Source organism: Neopsephotus bourkii, unplaced genomic scaffold, assembly GCF_033783945.1.
Source record: "Neopsephotus bourkii isolate Nb327-2 ecotype Australia unplaced genomic scaffold, CSIRO-AGI_Nbou_v1 NB_1723, whole genome shotgun sequence".
NCBI lineage: Eukaryota > Metazoa > Chordata > Aves > Psittaciformes > Psittacidae > Neopsephotus > Neopsephotus bourkii.
Window position 1 is genome coordinate 684480 of NW_026902197.1, and position 20889 is coordinate 705368.

General features: G+C 66.9%; 2 protein-coding genes across 3 annotated transcripts; one reads left to right on the forward strand and one right to left on the reverse strand.

The window, feature by feature from the left end:
- Positions 1-3186: 3186 nt before the first annotated feature.
- On the reverse strand, positions 3187-17400 carry FURIN (furin, paired basic amino acid cleaving enzyme). 2 transcript variants are annotated; one of them, XM_061376620.1, is made up of 16 exons: positions 17376-17400; positions 13888-14260; positions 11091-11189; positions 9925-10020; positions 9336-9464; positions 9011-9087; positions 8573-8661; positions 8196-8368; positions 7250-7462; positions 6413-6513; positions 6183-6286; positions 5927-6044; positions 4872-5051; positions 4674-4798; positions 4148-4264; positions 3187-4081 (listed from the first exon to the last, which is right to left on the reverse strand). In XM_061376620.1, exons 2-16 carry the CDS (start codon positions 14065-14067, stop codon positions 3513-3515), a joined length of 2370 nt encoding a protein of 789 aa, XP_061232604.1. In that variant the 5' UTR covers positions 14068-14260; positions 17376-17400; the 3' UTR covers positions 3187-3512. The 2 variants fall into 2 exon arrangements, with proteins under 2 accessions (XP_061232604.1, XP_061232603.1); XM_061376619.1 differs by lacking the exon at positions 17376-17400 and adding an exon at positions 16459-16562.
- LOC133224807 (basic proline-rich protein-like) lies at positions 14874-20859 on the forward strand. The gene is made up of 4 exons (XM_061376614.1): positions 14874-14935; positions 15547-16620; positions 16844-17239; positions 19968-20859. The coding sequence occupies exons 1-4, from the start codon at positions 14874-14876 to the stop codon at positions 20857-20859; spliced, it is 2424 nt and encodes an 807-aa protein (XP_061232598.1).
- Positions 20860-20889: the final 30 nt, after the last annotated feature.

A 20889-nucleotide genomic window follows, 5' to 3' on the forward strand; every position in this document is an offset into this window, starting at 1 on the left:
CACCACCCAGCACCACCACCCAACACCACCACCCAGTACCACCACCAGCACCGCCACCAGCACCGCCGCCCGGCACTGGCACACAGGTGCCCTGGCTGCCTCCCTGGTAGTCAGTGCTGAGCCCCGTCCCGTGCCTGCAGGACACAGCCGAGCTGATCCCGCTGTTGGAGGAAGTTGGGGGCAAGAAGCACATGAGGTGGAGCTTTGCTCAGCCTTCCCTCATGGAGCAGCGCCCGGGTGCTCACAGCCCAGGGGAGCACAGTGGCACAGCAGAGCACGGCCAGGGCATGGCCCCAGGCAGCACTCGAGTGCCCATGGCTTGCCCATCCCCAGGGTCCTGCCTGCCGGGGGTCTCCCCCTTCCCTGTGCCCCATCCAGCCACGCGGAGCACCGAGCACTGCAGGGCTCAGTGACACCACCAGTGCTGGGCTCCCAGGAAACACTGGTTTTCCTAGCAGGTTTGAGGGCAAGAGCAGCTGCAGCAACATCCACACACCCGTGGGCTCCAGGGCATCCACACACCCGCGGGCTCCAGGGCATCCACACACCCGCGGGCTCCAGGACATCCACACACCTGTGGGCTCCAGGGCATCCACACACCTGTGGGCTCCAGGGCATCCACACACCCGCTGGCTCCAGGACATCCACACACCCGTGGGCTCCAGGACATCCACACACCCGTGGGCTCCAGGACATCCACACACCCGTGGGCTCCAGGACATCCACACACCCGCTGGCTCCAGGACATCCACACACCCGTGGGCTCCAGGACATCCACACACCCGCGGGCTCCAGGACATCCACACACCCGCGGGCTCCAGGGCATCCACACACCCGCTGGCTCCAGGACATCCACACACCCGTGGGCTCCAGGACATCCACACACCCGCGGGCTCCAGGACATCCACACACCCGCTGGCTCCAGGACATCCACACACCCGCGGGCTCCAGGGCATCCACACACCCGCTGGCTCCAGGACATCCACACACCCGCTGGCTCCAGGTCATCCACACACCCGCGGGCTCCAGGACATCCACACACCCGTGGGCTCCAGGACATCCACACACCCCCTGGCTCCAGGACATCCACACACCCGCGGGCTCCAGGACATCCACACACCCGTGGGCTCCAGGACATCCACACACCCGCGGGCTCCAGGGCATCCACACACCCGCGGGCTCCAGGACATCCACACACCCGCGGGCTCCAGGACACTCACAGCGCTGTCACAGGTTTAACAAGGGTTAGCAAGCCAGGCCAAGAGGATGCTACTCCCACCCCCAGCATCCCTGCTGCATCCCCTGCACCGCCCAGCAGTGCAGCCCCCTCCTGCCCGCTCCAGCTGCAGCAGGGACACGGGCACCGCTGGTGGGAGGCACCCAGCCTGGGGCTGTGCTGCGAGGGCCCGGTGCCACAGTGAGCGCCGCGGCTCTTCCCGGGCAGCCTCAGGGTGCCAGGACCCCACCGCCGCTCACCCACCCAGTTTCACATCCTCTGCCCCTGCTCCTGCAGAGCCCGGTGCGGCTGCAGCCGCTGCCTGTGTGCAGCGGGACCCCCGTGCATCACCCGCGGCTGCAGCTCCTGGGGCAGCAGGGACCTGCCCCCCCCGGCCTCCAGCACAGCAAGAGCAGCGCCTGCAGCCACCTGCACGCTCGGGAGCTCGCTCCTGACCACAGGAAGCTGCTGCGGGCGCAGCAAGGCCGAGGGGCTCTGCACCGGGGCAGCCTCCGCCAGCAAGCGCAGCCCAAGAGAGGCTCCTGGGGGCCGGGACCCTGCAGGGAGCTCGGTGGAGCTGGGCTGGGCTCTGCCTGAGGCTCAGCCATGGCACAGTCCTGGTCCCTGCCCAGCGCAGGGGATGTGCTCCAGCTGCAGCGGGGTGTTGGATGCAGCGCCTGCAGCACAGGGGCTCAGCCCGAGTGCTGTGGGAAAGGTGCTCGGGCTCCGCAGGCTCTTCCCACAGCTCCAGCCCCTGCAGCCGCCCCTCGGATGAGCTCCTCTCTGTGGGCTCCAGGCAAGCAGCTGCCTCGCATCGCTCAGGGCAGGGGCTGATCCCAACAGGTCCCCAAGCAGTGGCCCCTGCGCACAGCCCAGGCTTGGGGGGGGCTCCCCTCCTCTCAGGGCACTTCCCTGCCCTGGCCGGGGGTGTGGGGGGGCCTGGCGCTGGAGGCAGCCGCACTGTGGGGCAGCAGCAGCTCCCTGCATATCCCTGCGCAGTGCCCGCTGCAGGCAGTGCCCAGGACCCTCCTGTGACTGCAAGGCAGAGCCGGGCACCCCACGGGCTACGTGGGGCCATGGCACACAGAGCACAGGCGGCTGGGCTGGTTTGCATAGTTCTGAACATTTAATAACTCAGTCTCTCTAGCGTTATATCCACATCCATTAAATTAAAAACAGGCTCAGGAGGCAGCTCCCGGCTGATTAAATTACAAGAAAAAATTACTGTGCACCAAAAAGTTATTATAGAAAAATAGTCCTGTGGCCCCCAGCCTGCGGCTCCGTCCTGGGCTGGCTGCAGCGGGCAGGGCCGCGGGCACAGGCAGTGCCATGGCCCCGGCGTGCGGACGGCAGAGGGGCTGTGGCACCGGCCCCCAGCCCACGAGGAAGGGGTGCTGGGGGGGGCGGCGCCGGAAAGGGGCTCCAGCAGGGAGCAGAACGGATTGTCACCAAGTGGGGGCAAGGCACGTCGAGGGGCAGGGGGACGCTGGGCTCTGCCCAGCGCAGGCAGGGTGCAGGCAGGGTGCAGGCAGAGCCAGAACCCCCAGACTGCCCTGGCCAGCACCCGTGCAGCCCTGCCCAGGGGCGAGACAGGCGCCGAGCAGGGGCTGCGGGGGGGTCCCTGCCCACGCTGCAGCGCTGAGCCACGGGCACAGGCGCTGCCCTGCCCCATGCTCCCCTGTGCAGGGGCTCCTGTCCGCGCTGCAGCAGCTGCAGGGGCCGGGCAGGCAGTGGGCAAGCAGGCAGCAGCAGCCGAGGCCTGGCCATTATTGCTGTTGAAGGGCAGAGGTGGAGGCAGACAGACCCTCGGGGGTGGCAGGGGGCCGGGATGCAGTGGGCAGAGCCAGGGATGCAGATGGGTGCTGAGGGGGGCAGGGGATGCTGCGGGGCAGAGCCACCCCTGGCCAGCCCAGCCTGAGCAGTGACACCCCAGGGGCTCACACTGCCCACCCGGGGGGACGTGACCCCAGCAACAGACACCACCCCGGGCAGGGGACACGGCCACCAGCGCAGGGCCGGTCAGTGACCCTGCTGCCACCACACATCCCAGCACAGGGTCAGGGTGGACTCGGGGCAGAGACAGATGGAGCCAGACCAGGACGGGGCCGAGCTGGGGACGGTGCCAGCAGGGCTGTGCCCGGCTGCCCAGGCCAGGCCAAGGGGCAGTGCCGGTGGGTGGGAGCCCCGGGCTGCTGTGGTGCGGGACAGGGACGAGGGCAGAGTCCGGGACCCCTCGGCCTCGCCTACCCTGGCCCCATGGTGCTGGGCAGGGAGGAGGGAGGGGCGGGAGGGCTCATCAAAGGGCACTTTGGTCTCTGATGAAGGCAGTCCTCTCGCTGTGGGCCTCGGTGTCCTCACCGTCCGACTCGGAGGGGCCCTCCTCCTGCCAGATGTCAGAGGGGAGCCCCTTGTAGGAGATAATCCCACTGTCCAGGGCATAGACCTTCACTCCCCGCAGGCTGAAGCCTGAGCGCGCCTGCAGCACCAGGAAAACGGTGACGAAGATGATGACGATGATGACGCAGCTGAGGCTGGCAATGAGGACAGGCAGGTTGGTGGGAGGGGGAGCCTCAGCCAGCCCCTCGCCCTCTGCCAGGGCAGGGGATGCACGGCTGCTCTGCGTCTGATGGGAGCAGGAGAGGTCCAGGCTGCTGAAGTGGGAGTGCGCGGGGCAGGTCAGGCACTGGTTGGGGCCGGGCCCGGTGCAGGTGGCGCAAGAGGTGTGGCAGGGCAGGCAGAGGTGCGGGGCAATGGGCTCCACGCTGTTCTCCAGCTCGTAGTGTGTGCTCTGGAGGCCGGGCGCGAAGCCGGGCGGGCAGTGCTTCAGGCAGCTCTTCTGGTGCAGGTAGTACCCCTCCTCGCACACTGCGGGACAGGCAGCGTCAGTGCGGGCCCCACGTCCCCATCCCCTCCCAGCAGCCCCACACTCACCCACACAGGTCTGGCTGGGGGTCAAGGTCTTGCAGCCGCTGCTCTCCAGCTGGTTGGAGAGGCTGGGGGAGTCGGTGGCTGTCCCGTACAGCACGAGTGTGAACTTGGTCAGTGTGCCTGCAAGGATACGGGCTGAGGACCGCTGATGCGCCCACACTCGGGGCAGGCACACGGAGGGGTTTGCACCGGTCCCCTCCACGGGCTGCCAAAGGGAGACAGGGCTCTGCCTGCTTCCTGGAAGAGCCCCCAGCATGCAGCAATGCCCAGGCACAGGACTGCTGTGGGGCAGGGCCAGGCCACCCAGCATGGGGAGAACCTGAGACCTCAGACCCCACCACTGCCCAGAGCCATGGCATCTCCTCCCATGCGCCCCGCTCCAGCCTGGAGCAGGTCACTGCAAAGCACCCAAGTGTCACTGCTCCCAGAGCTCAGGAGTGCTGGGGGACACCAGGTGCCCATGGTGCTCCCACTCCCATCCCAGGCTCGCAGGGAGGCAGCAGCGGGGCTCGGGCCAGCCCAGCCCTACCGTAGTTGTTGGCATCGCTGGTGTTCTCGATCTCCAGCACCCATTCCCCAGAGGGGTCCTCGTCCCACGAGTGCGTCGTCATGAAGGCCCAGTCGTTGAAGCCATCGGCAGAGAAGTCGTGGGGCCTGGGCGAGATGGGGGTGTGAGAGGTGGGTGCTCACAGGCCCCAAACCCGAGTGGGGCCAGCCCAGCACACACCTGGCAGCCAGGAGGGTGGAGCGGGTGCCCATGGGGCTGACGAGGTGGATGGCCAGGTCCCCGCGCCGGTTGTAGGACAGGGTGAGGCGCGCCTGGGCGTGCTCCAGCCGGCTGATGTAGTTGGCTTTGCCCAGGCAGGCGTCCACCTTCCGCCGCACCTCCAGGCGCTTCCCGATGTCCCTGGCGACGGGAGGCAAGAGTGAGGCCAGCCCCAGCCTGGGGGCTCTGGACAGGGTGTCCTGGGTCCCGCTCCCTCCCGAGAGGCCTGGCAACCGCCCCAGTGTACCTGGAGCGGGAACCAACCCCGCAGCAGTTAATGGTGCCTCCTCCCCAGACCTGGTGCAGGCAGAGGGCCCTGCCCTCATTCCTGGCCATGGTGGGGTTTGCTCTGCCCAGCATGCGCTGCCTGGAGCCACCTCCCCAGGCACTGCTCCACACCGGCCCTGAATGGGCCCTTTCTTTGCCTGCAGCCAGGCCAGCTACACCCTGCCCAGCATGGCCAGGGACAGGACGGGCACGGCTGTCCCCATCCCGCTGCCCGTGTGCAGCCACCTCCTGCAGCTGCCCCCAGTGCCAGCACTGATGCGGGGCAGGCTGCTGGTCACAAAGAGCACTGGCTCCGATGGGCAGGCTGGATCCCAGGGGACCGGGGGGGACACAGGCACAGGCACAGGCAGGTCCCAGCCCCGGCTCCCTCCATGCTCAGAGCCCCCGGGGAGCGCCCTGCCTGCATACGAGCCTCAGCACATGTTGTGCTGCGGCAGCAGCGGCCAAGCAGGAGTAAAAGGAGCTTCTGTCTGAGCCCTGAAAAGCCCCTGTGTGCCTGAGGTGCCTCGTGCTGCCTGCTCCCAAACCACAGCGCACAGCACCGCGGGCAGGCTCCGTGGGCCCTGTCAGCTGAGGGCACCTTTCCCAGCCCTCCCAGGATGCTCCAAGCCTCAGGGCAGCCCATCCCTGGAGATCCTCCCCAGCCTTTGCCCTGGACCCAGAGCCCCCTGGGCTCCTGCACGGGGCAGTGCACAGGGTGATGCCCTCCTGGGCTCACCAGCCCTTACTTTGGCTCTGTGAGGACGTCGATGACACATTTCCTCTGAGGTCCCACCGTGGTCCAGTTCTTGGCCAGGCTCACCATGGCACCAGCATCCAGCAGCCCGTAGCCGTAGGAGTGGCTGACTGTGGACAGAGAGGGGTCAGAGCTGCCCCAGGGCACTCAGCAGGCCCCAGGGCTGCAGGGGAGCTCTGCCCCAGCACACCCACGCTAGCGGTGCTTGAGGGAACTGGAGCCCCCCCTCCACCCCAGCTCCCCGGTACCTTTGCGGCCAACGCCGTTGGTGACCCAGTCGTTGGCATTGAGGTGAGCCGGCTTGGATGTCTGCACCACGAGGTGCTGCATGTCCCGCCAGGTCAGGTTCTTGCTGTGGGGGAACAGAGCCTCAGGCACCGGTGCCACCTCCTCAGCCCCGGGCAGCTCATGCCATGGGAACGCTGCCTCGGGGCTATGCAGCACCCCCAGCCCAGCCCCACTCTGAGCCTGCCCTTACTTGGCCTCAAGGGCGAGAGCGATGATGCCAGCGGCCAGGGGTGCCGAGGCCGATGTCCCCGTGTGCGATTCGGTGCACTTCTGCCTGAGGTCGGTCGTCACCTGCGGGGAGCAGCGCCAGGGTAGGAGGTGCTGTGGGCACCAGCCACATCCTGCAGCTGGCTCAGGGCCTGGTGGTCCCCAGCAGGGCTGCAGGAGGGGAGGAAGAGCCCCTGCTCCTGGGGCAGCTCATGAGTTTCATGGAATCATCTCAGAACCATGGGATGGTTTGGGTTGAAGGGACCTCAAAGCTCCTCCAGCTCCAACCCCTTCCACAGGCAGGGACCCCTTCCACTGGAGCAGCTTGCTCCAAGCCCCTGTGTCCAACCTGGCCTTGAGCACTGCCAGGGATGGGGCAGCCACAGCTTCTCTGGGCACCCTGTGCCAGCGCCTCAGCACCCTCACAGGGAAGAGCTTCTGCCTAAGAGCTCAGCTCAGTCTCCCCTCGGGCAGGTTCAAGCCATTCCCCTTGGCCTGTCCCTACATCCCTTGTCCCAAGCCCCTCTCCAGGTTCCCTGCAGCCCCTTTAGGCACTGGAGCTGCTCTCAGGTCTCCCCTTCAGGAGCCTTCTCTTCTCCAGGCTGCCCCAGCCCAGCTCTCTTAGCCTGGCTCCAGAGCAGAGCTGCTCCAGAAGCCCTCAGCTCATGGGCTCGAGCTCTGGGAATGAGCTGGAGGGTGGCAGAGTGGGGCCAACCCTGCTCCCAGCACCACGACTCCCAGAGGGATGCCATGGGAGCTGCAGCTTGGCACATCCCAGCCCCATGACCCCCCCCTGCTGACACCAGCAGCCCCAACTCACAATCTGCTTCTCGTTCTGGTTGCCGCTGCTGTAGGTGGTGGCGAGGGTGGAGGAGCAGGCCTCGCTGTACCAGGGCACGTTGCCGTACTGCGTGGTGCTGCTGATGGACAGCGTGTAGATGCTGTTGGTGTAGCCATCGCAGTTGCAGCTGTCATGCTCACGGCCCCCGTTCCCGGAGGCCCAGACGAAGATGGAGCCCAGCCCTCCTCGGCCCTGGCAACAGAGCGGGGTGAGGGCCAGCCCCACGGCCCTGGACTGCCTGGAGCTGCGGCCAGGACGGTGCCAGCTCTGCCCGGGGTTCTTGCAGCCCGAGCAGGAGAGACTGAGCAGAGGTAACGGGGACACAGCAGACAGGAGGATGCCACCGGTCACAGCCTGGGCACTGCCAGCCCTCAGCACCACTGTGCCTATGGAGGGTGCTGGGGCAGCTCTGGGGAGGCTGCAGGAGCTGCCCCAACAGGGAGCGCACTGGGTGGCAGGAGCCCTACTGAAGAGGGTCTTCCAAGCCCTGATGTCCTCTCCCACTCAGAAACCACCCATGCTGATTGTCTGTGTAGGATCTGCAGCTGCCCCATGGGAGCTGCACCAGGCAATGCCAAACCCTGCGCTCACAGCACAGGGAGCAGGGGGAGGACAGGAGGAAGCAAGAGAGAGCAGCTGGCATGAAAGCAGGCAGGAGCCAGCACAGGGCTTTGAGGCTATCCCAGAGCAGGGCTGTGCAGGAGCAGAGAAGGGAGGACAAGAGTTCTCAGAGAGGCGAGATAAGGGGCACGGGAGGAGCCCTGACTCAGAGCCACAACACAAGAAGAACAGGAAAAACCAACAGAGCCTGATCCTGGAGATGAGCTGGAAGAGAGCTCCTCACAGGAGCCCTGCGACAGCAACCAGGGCAGGCAGAGCAGGGACTGTGGGGGCAGCTCAGCCCACGCTGCCCGGGCACTCTCACCTGGCTGACCCCTCGGAAGAAAGCCTCCTCCGCCAGCCGGGCCGGGCCATCCACAGTCTTGCCGTCATCCTCCGGGCCCCAGCTGGCACTGTAGATGTGGATGTGGTTGGGATTGAGGCCCAGGGAATGGGCCTCCACAGCATCAGTCACCTCCCCATCCAGCATGCGCACGCCTAGGGCCAGAGAGCAGATGCCACCGGTGACCGGACAGGGCAGTGACAGTGTGCCCCCCCCTGCACCGCTGCTGCCCTGCACCACGGGCCCTACAGGGCTGCCAACCAGCAGCACCAGGACCCCCAGCACAGCCGCTCCTCCAGCACCGGGCCCTGTGGAGCCCAGTGTAGGCTCTGCTCAGCCCAGGGCAGGGTGGCACCCACCTCCGATACGGGCGTTGTAAGCAACGCCGACACCGCAGATCCCGTTGTTGGCTACGGCAGCCACCTCCCCGGCGCAGCGTGTGCCATGCCTGCAGGAGGAACAGGGCAAAGCGTGCTCAGAGGGGTGTGAGGAGCACGGGGCTCAGCACCGGCTGCAGACAGAGGCACCAGCACCCAGGCTGCCTCCCGTCCTCCCACACCTTACAGCCAACAAAGGCCCCTCAGGGCTCCTCCATCAACCCTCCTGCTCCAGAGCAGGGGGGACTCAACGGCCTGCACTGGCACTGGGCAGCCCCAAAGGATGCTGCTTGCATTGGAAGGGCACGCAGGAGGCTCTCTCTGTGGGGCAGAAGTGTGCCACCACCCCTGTGACAGTGCTGCCGCTGAGGCACTGCTGCAGCTCGGCTCTGCTGCCCTCACCTCTGCCTCCTGCCTCACCTGTTATCATTCATCTGTGTGTAGCGGGGCTGTGGGTCTGGGTCCTGGTCGTTGACATCAAAGCTTGCTCCTGGATCCTGGAAGGAAGATCTGGCAGTCAGAGACCATACACCTTCACCACTGAGCCCCACCACCCTCGGCTCGTGCCTGTGTTCCATGGCCCTGAGGCTGGGCTGAGTGATGGGGCAGCTCCAGTCCCACCTCCACTGCTTTCCTGCATGTCCCACCACAGCAGTCACAAGCCCTGCAGCACGCAGCTCCAGGGGTGCACCAGGCAGCTGCAGCCACAGACAGGCTCCTGTGGCACACATCTCCTATCACTCACATAGTTGCCCTCCAGGTCAGGGTGGTTCTTCTCAATTCCGTCATCCAGGATGGAAACTACGATGCCCTTGCCTGTGTAGCCCTGCTCCCAGGCCTGACGCACGTTCAGGTCCCGCTGGTTGGTGTTGTACTGTCAAGAGAGACCTCAGCAATAGGAACTGCATGCAGTCGCTGGTACTGCAGTGCCTGGACCCCTCCCAGCCTTCACCCTGCTCCGCTGTGGAATGAGGATGAGGAAACCCTCCCGGGGCCCAGGCACAGAGGGCTGGGCACAGCCAGACGAGGAGGGACACTGAAAGGAGACTGAGCCCCAGACTGTGCCTGGGCTTGTGCCTGAGCTCAGTGATGCCGATACCTGGGCATGGACCCTGGTCCTGTGCCATGCAAGGGGCTGCTCCCCCCATGTCCAGCTCCAGCTCTCCTCAGCCCCGCCAGTGCTCTGGGCTGCTGCCACTGCCCTGGGGTGCCCATGGGCAGGGTGCCTGCCTCAGGCCTTGCTCCTCCTCCCTGCCAGCCTGGCAGCAGCTCTGGGCTGCCACGTCCGTGATGCACTGTGCTGACCGCAGGCCCCCCCCTCGCCCAGCACTCACCAGGTACCACTGCTGCGGGAACTTGGGGTCCGTGGGCTCCATGAAGATGTCGCGCTTGGTCCTGCGCTTGGCTTCCTGCTGCTGCAGCCACTGCACCTGGGCACAGAGCACAGCGGGCTCGCAACGAGGACCCTGCCCTGCACCAGCAGCCTGGGGACCCCACTGCAGCTACCACAGAGCCAAGCCTGTCCCCCTGCCCTGCTGAGCCATGGCGGGCAGCAGCAGCGCCGGGCACCCCGAGCCAGGCTGTGCTCCAGTGGAGCACGGAGGGCAGAGTGCAGAGCTCTGCTGCGCCCCAGCCCCACCGCACCGCCACGCTGGCGCCAGGCACTGCTGGCACTGCCCTGTCCCCATATGAGGGCACAGAGCCCTTCATGGCACAGAGGCTGCCCCGTGCCCTGGCACCAGTTGGAGAGATGCCAACCCTAGCCCTCACTAGGAGTATTGTGTGCAGTTCTGGTGTCCTCAACATCAAAAGGACATGGATCTGTTGGAACAGGTCCAGAGGAGGCCACGAGGATGATCAGGGGACTGGAGCACCTCCTGTATGAAGATAGGCTGAGAAAGTTGGGGCTGTTCAGCCTGGAGAAGAGAAGGCTGCGTGGAGGCCTCAGAGCAGCTTCCAGTATCTGAAGGGGGGCTATAGGGATGCTGGGGAGGGACTCTTCATTAGTGGCTGTAGTGATAGAACAAGGGGTAATGGGTTAAAACTGAAACAGGGAAAGTTTAGATTGGATATAAATAAGAAGTTCTTTACTGTGAGGATGGTGAAGCATTGGAATGGGTTGCCCAGGGAAGCTGTGAATGCTCAATCCCTGATGGTGGTCACAGCCAGGTTGGACAGAGCCTTGGGTGGCATGGTTTAGTGTGAGGTGTCCCTGCCCATGGCAGAGGGGTGGGAACTTGAGGATCTTAAGGTCCTTTCCAACCCTGACTGTTCTACGATTCTATGATCCCAGCAGCCCACAGGCCAGTGCTGCTGGCACTGCTGATCCCTGCCCCTGCCAGACACATGCCAGGCTCCCACCCAGCTCTGCCAAGAGCCTCAGTGCCAGGGGATGGTTCACGGCAGCTCAACCCATGCTGTGCCCGGTGCTGGCTCACATGGCAGTGTAAGTGGCCAGAACCAAAGCCAGCCCCTGCAGGCATGGCCCCACTGCACCTACCTGTGGTTCCCTGGCCAAACGGCTGTGCCAGGCCTGGTGGGGTGAGAGGGAGCGCTTCACCACGCCACTGTGCCGAAAGTGGTAATAGTCACCAAAGATCTGCAACACAGAAAGGAGCGGGGTGCACATGAGAGGCCGGTCTCCCCCATTCCCTGTCCCCTGCCTGCAGTCCCAAGCCTGTGGCAGCCACACGCAGGCTGGGTCCCCACTCCAGAGTGGCTCATGAGGTTTATGTGGGGTGCTTGGGGCAGAACGCCCTGCAAGAGCCTGCGACAGCTCGTGATAAGGAAGCTGGGGAGACCACGGAGCCACCGTGACACGGTCGGGGCAGAGCCAGCTCCAGCGGGGCTAAGTGCGGGCACACGCAGTGGGGGCAGGCGCTGGGCAGCACCATCCAGCTCCGTGCACAGGGACCGGGGCTGGGCCAGGCCCCGCAGCCACCACAGGGTTATTTATAAACCCTGAACCCTCTCCAGCGCTGTCACTTCCTGATCCCCCCCCGCAGGTCCCCGCGGGTGGCCGGGGCTGTGCAGGGCTCAGCAGGCAGCTCTCAGCGCAGGGAAGGGGGCTGAGCGCCCGCCTTGCCCCCCTCGCAGTCACGACTGCTGGGCAGGGGCCGCAGGCAGGATCCCAGTGCAGCACGGCAATAACCCCGCACCCGCTGGGCTACCCAGGGAACCCACAGACCAAGACACGGGGGTGTGCTCCCCAGCCCTGCTCCTGCCCTGCGCTGCTGGACGGAAGGCCAGGACTCCCACTGCAGCTCTGCAGCCCTTCCCTGCAGGGCACGGGCTGGAGCCCCGGCACAGCTGAATGCAGAGCTGCAGCCCTGCCTGCTACAGCAGCATCGCCCCTCGAGTCACTGGGGACAGACCCGTGTCACACACGGTGTCCCCCAGCAGGGCCTGGGGTGCACGCAGCTCGGAGCACCCAGGAGGTGTCAAGGGGGAAAGGCTCTGACTGGGCCTGCAGAGGGGCCAGGGAGCTGCAGGCTGGGTGCCCTCCCCCAGCACCCCTCAGGGGTCAGGACAGAGAGCGGTTGTTCCTGCGCCATCACGGCTCTGCTGGTCACCGGCTGGATTGGGTCTGCACAGACACTGCGGTGGCCGGCAGGAGCCAGCCAGCCCACACGTTTCCACCCTAATCCCACAGTCCCTGTCCTCAGCAAGGGCAGAGCCATCCCCGGGGCAGGCAGCATGGATCCTACAGACGCCGGTGCCAGCTCACAGCTCCTGCCCCAGCCTGTGGCCACCTTGGCCAGTCCCTCTCCTCTGGCCCCAGCACTGTCCCTTGGGTCCTCTTCAAGGCCACCAGCTGGGGGTCCTGGCACCTCTCTGAGGCTCCCTGGCCAGGGCACTGCCGCCCCAGCTCCCCAGGCAGGGAGCAGCAGGGAGGACGCCAGGACAGTGCACTTCCGAGGACAGTGTCCAGGCTCCACGCTGAGGCCAGAATCCTTCCAGATAAGGACCCCGTGGGCCTCTCACTGGGGCACTGCCAGAAGCACCCGGACCCCCTCTTGCAGCCTGGCTGCCGCATCCTGCCCCAGTGCCACACAGCCCCCGGAACAGCAGCCCAGAAACCCGCCACGAGGGAAACTGGCTCCTTCCATCCCTGCTTCCTGCCAGGCTGCCCCGGCCCCTCTGCGGGCGCGGGCTGCGGGGGCAGCCAAGCCTCATCCTGCAGCACATCCCCCGGGATGGGCTCCAGAACGGCAGAAAGCGTGCCCAGAGCAGCAGCTCCTGCCCCAGCTTGAGCCGCTGCAGCCTGCGGGGCTCTGCCTGCAAGCGCTGCCTTGGGGGGCTGGGAGCAGGGGGAGAGGTGCCAGCCCCTGGCCGCAGGGACAAGGTGAGGGCAGAGCTGGCACAGAGCCCCCACGGCTCATGGGGACAGACCCCAAACAGGCCTGGGCTCCCCGCCAGGCTGTGGGGCCCTGCAGAGCTCTGCACCGCAGCCCAGGGCCGGCAGAGACATGGGCACAGAGCCTGGTGCCCCTTGGCCCTGGGATCCGGCACCGCAGCTGGTGGCTCCTCAGCCCTGTTCCTGCTCCCAGGGGTCTCAGCACAGACCTGGCCCCGCAGGACATGTCCTGGGCTGCTCTCTGGTCCCCTCTGTACGGCAGTGGCCCAGGCCCAGCACATCCCTTGCCCTGATGCTGGCTCCAAGACACTTCCACGCAGACAGCCCGTGTGTGAAGCTGTCCCATTGCCCCTGCGGCAGACACCCACTTGAGGCCTGGCCCCAGTCCCTAGAGTTCCCTCCTCTGGCACGAGCCCCAGAGGCCTCAGGATTCCCTGCCCTCAGAGCCCTGTGTCCCCATCACCTTGGGAGCGGCAGCACTGGGCACCCACCCACGGCAGCCGCAGCCACCATCTCCCCACCCGCCACGGCTCCAGGCCGTTGCTCACAGCGAGGTCCTGACACCGCAGGCACCGGTTGTGCAATTTCCTCTGGGATTTCGCCCCTCGCTTCCTTCCCGGAGCAGCCAGGCCGGGGCAGGGGCAGCGTCCTGCTCCCGGGCAACAGAGCCTGGGCACGCAGGCAGCCCGAGGGCGCTGGCACAGCCACGCAGCCGCATCTCACCGGAGCAGTGCCCGGGCAGGGGCCTGGGGGTCCCTCTGGGTCAGCCCTGCTGCACCCACTCCCATGGGATCCCCTTGCCCCACTCCTTGGACACAGCCCCCATGCTGGTGCCAGCTCCATCTGCAAAGCCCCTGCACGCTGCAGACTGAGCCCAGAATCCACCCAGGTCACGGCAGAACCAACCACATCCATGGGGAAAGGGAAGCAGGGGACTTACCAGGCCCAGGTTGAGGAATCCATACTTCCTGGCCAGCCTGTCAGCCTCCTGTGGCCCCGCAGGGACGAGCACGGCCCACGTGTTGGTGTAAATACGCTGGGCCAGCACCTCCTGCGCCAGGAGAGCGAGGGCAACCACCAGAGTCCAGAGCAGAAGCAGCGAGCAGGGCCTCAGATCCATCAGAGTATCGGGGCTCCTCGAGGCGGGGAGCAGGAGGGTCCCAGGAGTGGTGGGTCCAGCGGCCTCCCGGCTTCAGCACCCCGGGGCACACCAGCCTCTCTGCCCCGCTGGTACCCGCTCAGCCCAAGAGCGCATGGGGACGAGCCCACAGCGGCCAGCAGCAGGAACAGACAACCCGGGACAGCAGCAGGATCTGCAGAGAGATGGAAGAGGGGTCAGGCCCTGGGGTGCCTCTCCTCAGGCCTGGGGAGGGCAGGCTCTGGCTTTGGCTCTGGGTGAAGGGCCCTGGGCACATGGGTGGCCACCAGGACACGGGGCTGCGAGGAGCCATGGCACTGGCTCCGCAGGGTGCCCCGGGTGCAGAGCCGCTGTTTACTCTGCCTATTGCCCAATGTGTACTTATGCTCTGTGCCTACAAGCTGCTTCTCCAGCCCCAAGGGAGGCCAAACGAGGTGCCCCATACACTGTGTGAGGAAGCCCAGCTAAATGAGAGACACTGGAACCAGGGCGAGCCCTGCTCTCTGGTGAGCAGAGCCACCGCTGCTGGTAGCAGCACCCAGCGCCGTGCTGCCTGTCACCGCCAGCAGCTCGGCTCTGCCCTTCCTCTGGAGCACAACATGGTGACACCGGCGTGACTCATCTCCACAACAGAAAGGAAACTGGCACGGGGACAAGGAAAAGGGGCACCCCGTCACCTCCAGTACAAACCAGGGCCTGGGGAGAGCTTGCCCCATGCCAGAGGGCAAGCACAAGAAAGAAGCTGGGAGGCAGGCGGGAAGCAGAGCAGGGAGCAGCCCACAGAGCGCATGGAGTGCGAGCTCCACAGCACCCTGCGATACCTGGGCATGTTCCAGGGGCAGCAGCAAGGGTGAGAGGCAGCAGTGCCCAGAGGAGCCCCATCCCCCTCCCGCAGGCAGCGGGCTCGGGAGCAGGGAGCCTGCGGCGCTGCGGGGCGAGGAGAGGAGAGAGGAGAGAGGAGAGAGGAGAGAGCAGAGAGCAGAGAGCAGAGAGCAGAGAGCAGAGAGCAGAGAGCAGAGAGCAGAGAGGAGAGAGGAGAGAGGAGAGAGCAGAGAGCAGAGAGCAGAGAGCAGAGAGCAGAGAGCAGAGAGGAGAGAGGAGAGAGGAGAGAGGAGAGAGCAGAGAGCAGAGAGCAGAGAGGAGAGAGGGGAGAGGAGAGAGGAGAGAGGAGAGAGCAGAGAGGAGAGAGGGGAGAGGAGAGAGGAGAGAGGAGAGAGCAGAGAGGAGAGAGGGGAGAGGAGAGAGGAGAAAGGAGAGAGGAGAGGAGAGAGCAGAGAGCAGAGAGCAGAGAGGAGAGAGGAGAGAGGAGAGAGGAGAGAGCAGGGAGAGGAGAGAGTGGAGAGGAGAGAGGAGAGAGGAGAGAGCAGAGAGGAGAGAGGAGAGGAGAGGAGAGAGCAGCTCTGGCAGGCGCCTGAGCCCCGCCGCAGGCTGCAGCACACACAGCACAGTGCCGCGATTCAGGCACACCGGGGCTCCCCCTCAGCGACCAGACCTCGGCCACGGTGCCGAGGCACCCGGAGCCACGAGCACCCACCGGCGGCTGGACGGGAGCCCTGGGTCCCAGCTCGTGCCAGGGCCCAAATCCCAGTTTCCAGTGGGAAACACTCCCAGAGCCCTCGCGGAAGGGAAAACGCTCCTGCACAAGGGGACACTGTCTGCCACGGCTGGTGCCTGTGCCACCACCTCACCCCCGGCCCAGGGCCCTGCCGGGCACTCTCCTCCGCTGTGCCGGGCCCGGAGCCCGCAGCCACCCTCTCCCACGTGGGGAGCAGGCTGCAGCGGGGCCCTGCCGCGGGCAGCACAGACCGGCCCCCGCCGCCCCGGCCCCCCAAGTGCCCCCAGCACAGCCCCGCTCCCCGCCGGCAGCTCCCGGGCCTCGTGCCCCCGCAACGGGAGGAGGAGGGAGCGGCACCGGGCAGGCACTGCAGGGCAGCGGCACGGCGGGGCCCGAGGGGACCCAAGCCCCCCCCAGCGCCCGGGCCGCGCTCCCTGCGCCGCAGCCCCACAGACACCCCGGTGCCGATCGCAGCCGGCACACGCGGGGCAGAGGCCGGCCAGGATCCCTCCCGGCACCGAGGGACACCGGAGCGCGGCTGCCGCACGGGGCCGAGGCCCGCGGAGCCGCCGTCCTCCCGCAGAGCGCCGGGCGACGGCTGCCTGCGAGAGCGGCCGGGCAGGCCCGCGGGCGGACGGGACGAGGCCTGGTCCCTTCTCGCCCGCGGCGGCGGCCCCGGCCGGTCCCTCCGACAGCCCCAGCCCCCCCCACCGCGGCGCCGCCGCCCCCGGGGTCCGGCCCGGCCGGGGCCGCCGCAGCTGTCAAACCGCCGGCGCCGGCGGTCGAGCCCTGCCCCGGCCGCGTCCCCGCGCCCGTACCGCGCGGCCTGCCCGCTCCCGTCCCGCCGGCGGCCGGGCCCGTCTGTCGGCGGCGCCGCGTCACTCCGCGGGGCGCCCGGAGCGCCCGCCCCGGAGCCGGGCCCGGCCCAGGCAGGGGCGGCCGGGGCGGCCGGCGGGGCCGCTTGTTTACGCCGAGCAGCTGTCAGCGCCGCCCGCCGCCCCGCCCCGCCCGGCCCCGCTCCACTCCGCTCGGTCCAGCACTGCCCGGCCCCGGCCCCGGCCCCGGCCCCGCTCGGCCCGGCCCGGCCCGGCGCGGCACGGCCGCCGCTCCGCCGGGCGCCGCCGGATGCCGTCACCGCCGCCCGCCCGCCCCCCCCCCCCCGGGGCACTGCGAGAACCGGTGCCGCTCGCCCCGCCGCGGCAGACCCACCCCCAGCGGGCACCGGCCCCGGCCCCGCCGATCCCCCGTGGGGCCGCCCATGCCGCGGAGCGAGAGGCCCGGATCAGCCCCGGGAGCTGCCAGAGCCCCCGCGGGCCTCGGCTCCGGGCAGGGCGCGAGGGCGCCCACAAACCCCGGCGCCCGGAGCCGCCCCGCGTCCCGTGCTCAGCCGGTGGCTCCGCGGCGCGGGGCACGAACTGACCCAGACCGGCCCGTGCCAGCCCGGGGCAGCGCGCTCCTCGCCCGTGCCCATGGGGTCACCCCCGGTACGCGGGGTCCCGGCCCCGCTGAGCAAGCGCTCCGAAACCATCACCAAGCGCACGAGGACAACCATCAGCACAGCTTCAGGCTTCAGGAGGGGAATTCCCACAAGGAGAAACGGTGCGAAGTGACGGCGGCTCAGCTCAGCTTCGGCCGTTTCAAACCCGCTACACACCCTTGTCCATCCCATCGCGCCTGGAGCAGTCCAAAAGCCAGGTCAAGCACAGGAAGCAAAAGCAGCAGAACCCAAACTGACCTGGATCCTCCGCAGCTCTGAAAGCGTCTGGGCAGCGCTGGGAAGGAGCAGGTCCTACAGCTCCTCACAGAGAAAAGGAAGTCACTCGGATATCATGATCGAGATCATGAAGCATTAGCAATCGCACAGGAAACAGTCACCTTGGTAACTGAGATGCTGAGAACAGCCCAGAAAATCTGGCACAGGGCAGCTTTCTTTGCAGAACCTGCCTGTGTTTAACCTGGCAGCGGCCTTCCGCTGCGGAGCGACTCAGCATGGGCCGACCCCTGTGTGCGGCCCCAAGACCACTGGCCACAGGGGTCGCAGCACCCCAGGCCCAGCCTCTAGGACCACAGTCCCACCAGGCAGCCCGTGGGCACACAGCACTCACCACTGTGGCCCGGGCCGGCTCCTGGATGTGCAGCTGACCCCAGAATGCCCCACAGAGTCATATGGGCTGCGTGTGTCGGAGGCAGGTCCCACTGGTGCGGGGGTGGTGAGCTGCACCCCTGCGCCCTCCCCAGCACCCACCGCCAGGTGCCCGGATTAGGCACTGCCTGTGCCCAGGTGACAGCCGCTGTGCCTGAGCCAGTGACATGTCACTGCAGAGAGGAGCTCACAAAGGGCCTTTGTCACCACGGGGCTCCTCTCGGTGCCACGGAGCAGGCAGGCAGGAAGAACCTCTCTTACATAAACCAGCTGTGGACACACTGCCACCCGACAGCCCTGCCAGAGCTGGGGAGTGCTGGGCCATGGTACCTATCCCAGGATCCCAGCCTGGTTTGAGCTGGGAGGAACCTTAAAGCTCCTCCAGCCCCAACCCCAGCCACAGGCAGGGACCCCTTCCACTGGAGCAGCTTGCTCCAAGCCCCTGTGTCCAACCTGGCCTTGAGCACTGCCAGGGATGGGGCAGCCACAGCTTCTCTGGGCACCCTGTGCCAGCGCCTCAGCACCCTCACAGGGAAGAGCTTCTGCCTAAGAGCTCAGCTCAGTCTCCCCTCGGGCAGGTTCAAGCCATTCCCCTTGGCCTGTCCCTACATCCCTTGTCCCAGGCCCCTCTCCAGGTTCCCTGCAGCCCCTTTAGGCACTGGAGCTGCTCTCAGGTCTCCCCTTCAGGGGCCTTCTCTTCCCCAGGCTGCCCCAGCCCAGCTCTCTCAGCCTGTCACAAAGCCACAACATGGGTGGGATCTGCATCCCCAGCAACCTTCCAGGGCCACTGGGCTGAACCTGAGCAGTGGCTGCTCCCATCTCTCTCAGCTGTGCCTATGTGGCTACCACAGCATGAACCCTCCTCCTGGACACTTGACTGACCTCGCTTGGAGGCATCAGTGCCCTGTGCAGTGACTCCGAGCTCACAGGCAGCTCTGTGCCTGCCAGGTGATTCCCGCAGCATCCCCAGGAGCCCACCCAGGCACAGAGGGCAAACTGCTCACCAGGGCTGGGGAGAGACCCCCATGCTCCTCCGTGCCAAGCACACCTTGGTGTGGCCTAGCAGCAGCCCAATCAATGCAAACCTACTTCCATGGAAAAACTGGTCAATTTTGCGCTTTTTGGCTGCAGAGGCTGCACAACCTCCCACAGTGATGCAAGTGCCCATCTCCCCCAGAGCAGAGCAGCACTGGGGCTGCAGCCCTGCCTGCAGAGCCCCTGCCGCCCAGAAGGCAGAGTGGGGAACCCGTGCAGGAAGGGCAGGAGGTCCTCACAAACAGTGGAGAAACCCAAGGAATGGGCACAGGGCAGGCAGGGGGCACCTGGAGGGACCAGAGCAGTACCTGAATGTTTGGCTGGAGCACAGCAACCCCCTCTGTCCCCCATGCCCGTGTTGCAAACACCCCCCAGCCCCTCTCCCTGCACTTGCCTGCGCTGCTCCTCAAAGCTGAGGCCGCTTTCCTGGGAGCCCCTGCCCTCTCCTCACCACTGGACACCGTGAGCAGACTCCTGGCAAGGTCCCGGCGCCGCAGAGCTGGCACTGCCCTGGCTGCACCAGGAGCCCCGTGGCTCGGGAGGTTCTGCCCATGGCCACGCTCCCAGACACAACATCATCACCGCAGGGCCTGGGGGCCCTGACCTTGCTCTGCGGTGCCGCTGCAGACACAAACACCTGCGGCTCGGGCACTTCTGTGACCTAACCTACACCCCACGGTGCAGCCCCTGCTCGGGGCCATGGCAGCGGCGCTGTGACCTCTCGTCACGGCCTACAATGCCCACGGTCACAGGACCCAAGCAGACCCTCAAACCGTTTCCCTGTTTGCCCAGCTCTTTAGTTTGCCTTCACCTGAATGGAACACCATATGCTATGTGTGCAGCTCCCAGTTCTCCCTTTAACTGATGTGCCTACGAGTCCTGTGCTCCTTGCCATGGCAGCGCAGGACTCACAAGGTGGGAACACGCTGACAACCCTCACGCAGAGCAGGAGCTCCAATTGTCATCTGGGCAAAAGGGCCGGAGGCAGAGGAACAAACTCTTGCTTCCAGCTGGGCATGGCTGGGGAGGACACCGGCTGCTGTGGGGTTACAGCTACTATTGCCTCAGTTGCTACAGCAACCCACAAACTGTGGGGTACCAGGGAGCCCTGCACATCCCATGGCACCCCTGGCCCTCCTCCCCGCACAGCTCCAGGCTGTCCCAGTGCCTCTGGCTGCCGCAGGGATGTGCTGAAGCCGGGGAGCGCCAGAGCCAGCCCGGTGCAGCCCTGAAGCAGCAGCGGCGGTTTCAAAGCACGGCTCTGACCCGTGTCCCAGATTCCCCCTCGCAGGGAGTGAGCGGACTTCCCCGAAGGGAAACCAGATTCCTCTCTCTGGAGGAAGCGGTGCAGGCGGCAGCGGCGGCGGCGCTTTGGCACTCAGTGTGCAACAAGCCCCATCCCCTGCGGGTGGGAGCTGGAGCAGGGGCAGCCCCAGCCCTGCCCCACGAGGCCTCACGGCCCCCGTCTGCTGACGCGTGCGGCACGAAAACCCCGCTCGCAGCGGAGCTGCCGCAGCAGCTGCCCTTCCGGGCAAGAGGCCACTGCCGCCACCTCACCGGTGCCACCGGGAAGCGCAGGGGCGGCCCCAGCCCCGCAGCACGGCCAGAGGCTCCTGTGCACCACAAACAGCGCTGCCTCTCGGTGCGGGCTGTGCCCGGGGCTGCGCTGGCGCTTGGTGGAGCTGGGCAGGAGCGCTGGAGCTCGGCTCCGCCCCGGCCCCGCGGGAGTCACGGTGACGCCGAGCCCGCGGTGTCCGGCTCGGCCCAGCCCCGCGCAAAGCAGCTCCATACCCAGGAGGGAGGCAGGGCCCTAAAGCCAGCGCCGCCCGTCACCGAGACCCCGGCCCCGGCCTGGCACGGCGGGAGGCCCCGGGCAGGGGCCCGGAGCTGGAGCCCCCCGGCCGTGAGCGGGATCCCTGTCCCGGTGCTGCCCCTGCGTGCCGCGGAACGGCGGCAGGACAGAGCCGAGCCCGCACCCCCGGGGGCTCCAGTCCCGGCAGCCACCGGCGGCCCGCGGAAGTCGGAAGTGACCCCGCGGTGATCGTCACTTCCGCCGGAAGCGGGCTCCTGT